This window comes from Austrofundulus limnaeus, unplaced genomic scaffold, assembly GCF_001266775.1.
Source record: "Austrofundulus limnaeus strain Quisiro unplaced genomic scaffold, Austrofundulus_limnaeus-1.0 Scaffold437, whole genome shotgun sequence".
NCBI lineage: Eukaryota > Metazoa > Chordata > Actinopteri > Cyprinodontiformes > Rivulidae > Austrofundulus > Austrofundulus limnaeus.
Window position 1 is genome coordinate 97,235 of NW_013952839.1, and position 3,401 is coordinate 100,635.

General features: G+C 36.3%; 1 protein-coding gene across 2 annotated transcripts in view; it reads right to left on the reverse strand.

Annotated features, from left to right (window-relative positions):
• Window positions 1-273: 273 nt before the first annotated feature.
• LOC106529326 (vertebrate ancient opsin) overlaps window positions 274-3,401 on the reverse strand; it is a 130,130-nt gene continuing 127,002 nt past the window's right edge. For both annotated transcript variants that reach the window (XM_014024722.1, XM_014024721.1), the window contains one exon: window positions 274-2,093. In XM_014024722.1, coding sequence (XP_013880176.1) covers window positions 1,830-2,093 — 264 coding nt within the window. In that variant the 3' untranslated portion in view covers window positions 274-1,829. The remainder of the gene's footprint in view (window positions 2,094-3,401) is intronic.

A 3,401-nucleotide genomic window follows, 5' to 3' on the forward strand; every position in this document is an offset into this window, starting at 1 on the left:
TGGTGTTATTTTTGACCAGGATATGTATTTTTACCCCCACATTAAAAATGTTACCAGGACCGCCTGGAGCACAAACTGACGACATTTACTCACTCTGCTATTATCTTTAATCTCTCTCTTCTACATGTTTGTTATAATTACTTCTATCAATAACATGTTTTCTTTGTCTCTTCCAGAGGAAATTACACCTGGACCAGTTCTTCTGTGTTTACCTGTGTCTCTTTCCTGTCCCCAACCCAGCCGGGTCGAGGCAGATGGCCNAATTACTGCTGACCTTTTTAAAACGTGAAATACAAACTAAATAAAGTCAAATGTTGGTAAATAGTGTGTTGTTCTCATGGAGACATATTTAACAAGGTTTAATGAAGACCAGAGATTATTTTAAAGTTTGTGAGTTCTGACCCAGGCGGCTGATTATATTCTCCACTGCAGCTGTTGGTCATCTGGAACACTAAAAAATTTCAGTTTCTTTGATAAAAAATAATTTAAATAAATGTCTTCAAGATTTTGTGTGAAATTTAAAGCAGATATTCTTGCTTTGCTTCGGTGTAGAGTGCTTTAGATACTATCATCCCTTCTTCCTGTTTGACTGCCAATAAAAGCATAAACGTGTTTTCTTCTGAGTGTGTCTCAATTTGTTTTAATCTGGTTGCACACATCAAAAACCATTTATCAAATGAAGTTTTGCTGAAATAAAAAAAACTGTGCAACACATCAGAATAAAAAATATTGAACATCCTTTTTTAAAAATATTAAAACCTCTGCTTTGGTTTCACCAAGATGCTGCCAAGTGAATGGAAAATTATAAACTCATTCCAACCAATAAATATTTTTATGAAATAAAATATTTTATGTTAAATTATTTTTATCAGGATGTTAATGAATGGAATACTCTGAGTCTCCCTCACAGATTAAGACACATTGAAATGTATGGATCATCTGCTAAAACCATATATACCTTAGAAAGAACAAACCTATGGAGATAAAAGAGTCTCAAAATTAGACCCACAAACTTTAAAACATTTGTATTCGTAAAGTAAGACGTTAGAAAACGCTGCTCAAACAAACTCTTTAAGATCTCAGTTTGAAATTTGTATTTGCAAAATAGTTTTTGTTTGTGACTCTTGTTATTTGGTTATAAAGACTACTTTTAACTTTTGAGAATAATTTATCTCCATACATGTCAGTAGCTTGTGACAGCAGCCATGTTGCATGAAGAACAAGTCACTTTATAAAAGGCAGCTCATTTGTTGCTTGCAGTGAAACTAAATTCCAAGGACTGAAATGGTTAAAACATTGTCAGTGAAATCCTTTTGTTGTGCTTACATTCTTTTTAAAAATATCTTGTCTGTTTGTAAAACATTAAAATCTTTCAGGTAATAAACCATTTGTGTTCTTCCACTTTTAATAACTATGGTAAAGAAGACATCCATGTAAAAATACTTTGTTTTCTTCCTGCTGAAAACATTTCTCTTCTGACATTTTCTCTTAGAACAAATTTCTTTCCAAATCCGTAGCTCAGATATTTCACAGAGGACTGATCCCTTTGAATCCACTTTTCTTATAAAAACTGTGATTTTCCCGCAAACCAGTTTAAAGGTCCCTCCTGGCAAGACCAGCACGGTTCTGTTTTCTGCAGAAAAACACCCCAGCTTCTGCAGGTTTACTGCATCAGATTTCTGCTCATGTAAGTCCAAAGGCATTTCATGTTGTTTCTTCTTGTTACCAGTGGAGACCGAGCTGATGCAAGAGCTGCTTTAAACCCACCCAACATCTTATTAATGACTTCCTGGATGGGGGCTTTGAGACTTTATGGCCGTAGCATATCATCAACCATCCAAGTGGGCCACTAGTGACACGACAACAGGCTTGTCTGAAGACGGGCCTTTGGTGATATCAATTGTGGGTTCACAGGACGGGTCCAGCTGGGGCACGGTGGCGGCGTGCTGACCCAGTGAGGCTACCATAAATAGAAAATCGTTGGTTTGGCGATGGCCGGTGTGCTTCTTGGTGCAAAGCTTGGAGGAGGTTTTTAAGCTGGAGCCTCGTCGAGGGGCTTCACAGCGCACCAGGGACTGGAAACATCTGTAAAACTGGAGCAGGAGACAAAGGATTACAAAAACACCTCACAAGACAGGAGAAGGTTAAAGGAACAGTCTGTATGTGCTGTGGAAATCGTATTCAAATTAATACATACATGTTAAATTGTATGGATTGTCTGTAATTTACATGGATTATACCAACAGAGCAATCTCAAGTTTTAAGGATTTTTTGAAAAACTCAGTTTCAGTTATTTTAAAGCCTTTAGGCTGCAAGAAATATATTCTCCTGCATGACATTCTACCCCCCCCCCCCCACATGTGTCGTTAATATGGATTTTTTTTTTTGCAAAAATTACGTATATTTGAGGCTCATTTTACAGGGAAACGCCCAAAGGGGTTGACATGTACATTAATACCTGCTGTAGATCACCTCAAGTTTAAGTAAAAAAATCCAGTTTTAATTCTGACAGCTGATCAGCTGCAGCCACAGACAGTTCTGTATTACTGAGTCACTTTAACAGAAATGATTTAATGTCACTGTTTTTGGCTTTGACTCCACGCTGCACCCTCGACCGGCTGCTATCTGCTGCAGATATCCACTGATATATACATTAATAACTTTTATAGACATGAAATGTTCCATAAGCAGCAGCTCTCGTTGATCTTGGCCCTGCTCTGACTAGCCATTAGCTCCTCAGTCCTGAAACTGAAGCCAGCTTAGATCAGCTCATAGCTTGAAACTTCAACGCACTTCTTAAGACTCACTTTTATTCAATGACATTTAATTAAAGCAAGGCCTGACATTGTAATTTACCTATTTTGACACTTGCTGGTTGTAATTTATTACTGTCCAGCACTGTAAAGCCACAATATGTAATAATGTAATAAAAACGGGCTTCAAAATGTAATAAAACCACACTAAAACCACACTACTGTATGTAATAACTGATGCAAAATGTAATACAGTCTTCAACACATTTTGTAATACTCGCAGCTGCATAATGTAATAACATTATTACATTATGCGGTGATTGTTACTAAATGTGGTTGTTGCTCTTTCTAGTAATGATAATGTAATAATAATAATAATAATAAACAATCACAGATTAATGTTTTTGTTCATCCTAATCAATACACTTGTAATAAACGATCATATTGCAGATACGAAACATTTAAATCTTTGTTATATTTTTACAATTTATACATTCAGTTTTTCTTTGTTTCTAAGGCTACGTTCACACTGCAGGTCTTAATGCTCAGTTCCGATTTTTTGAAAAAATCCGATCTTTTTGTGTGAACGTTCACATTACATTTTAAATGTGACCTGCATCAGACTCCTGTGTGAATGCTACACAGCAC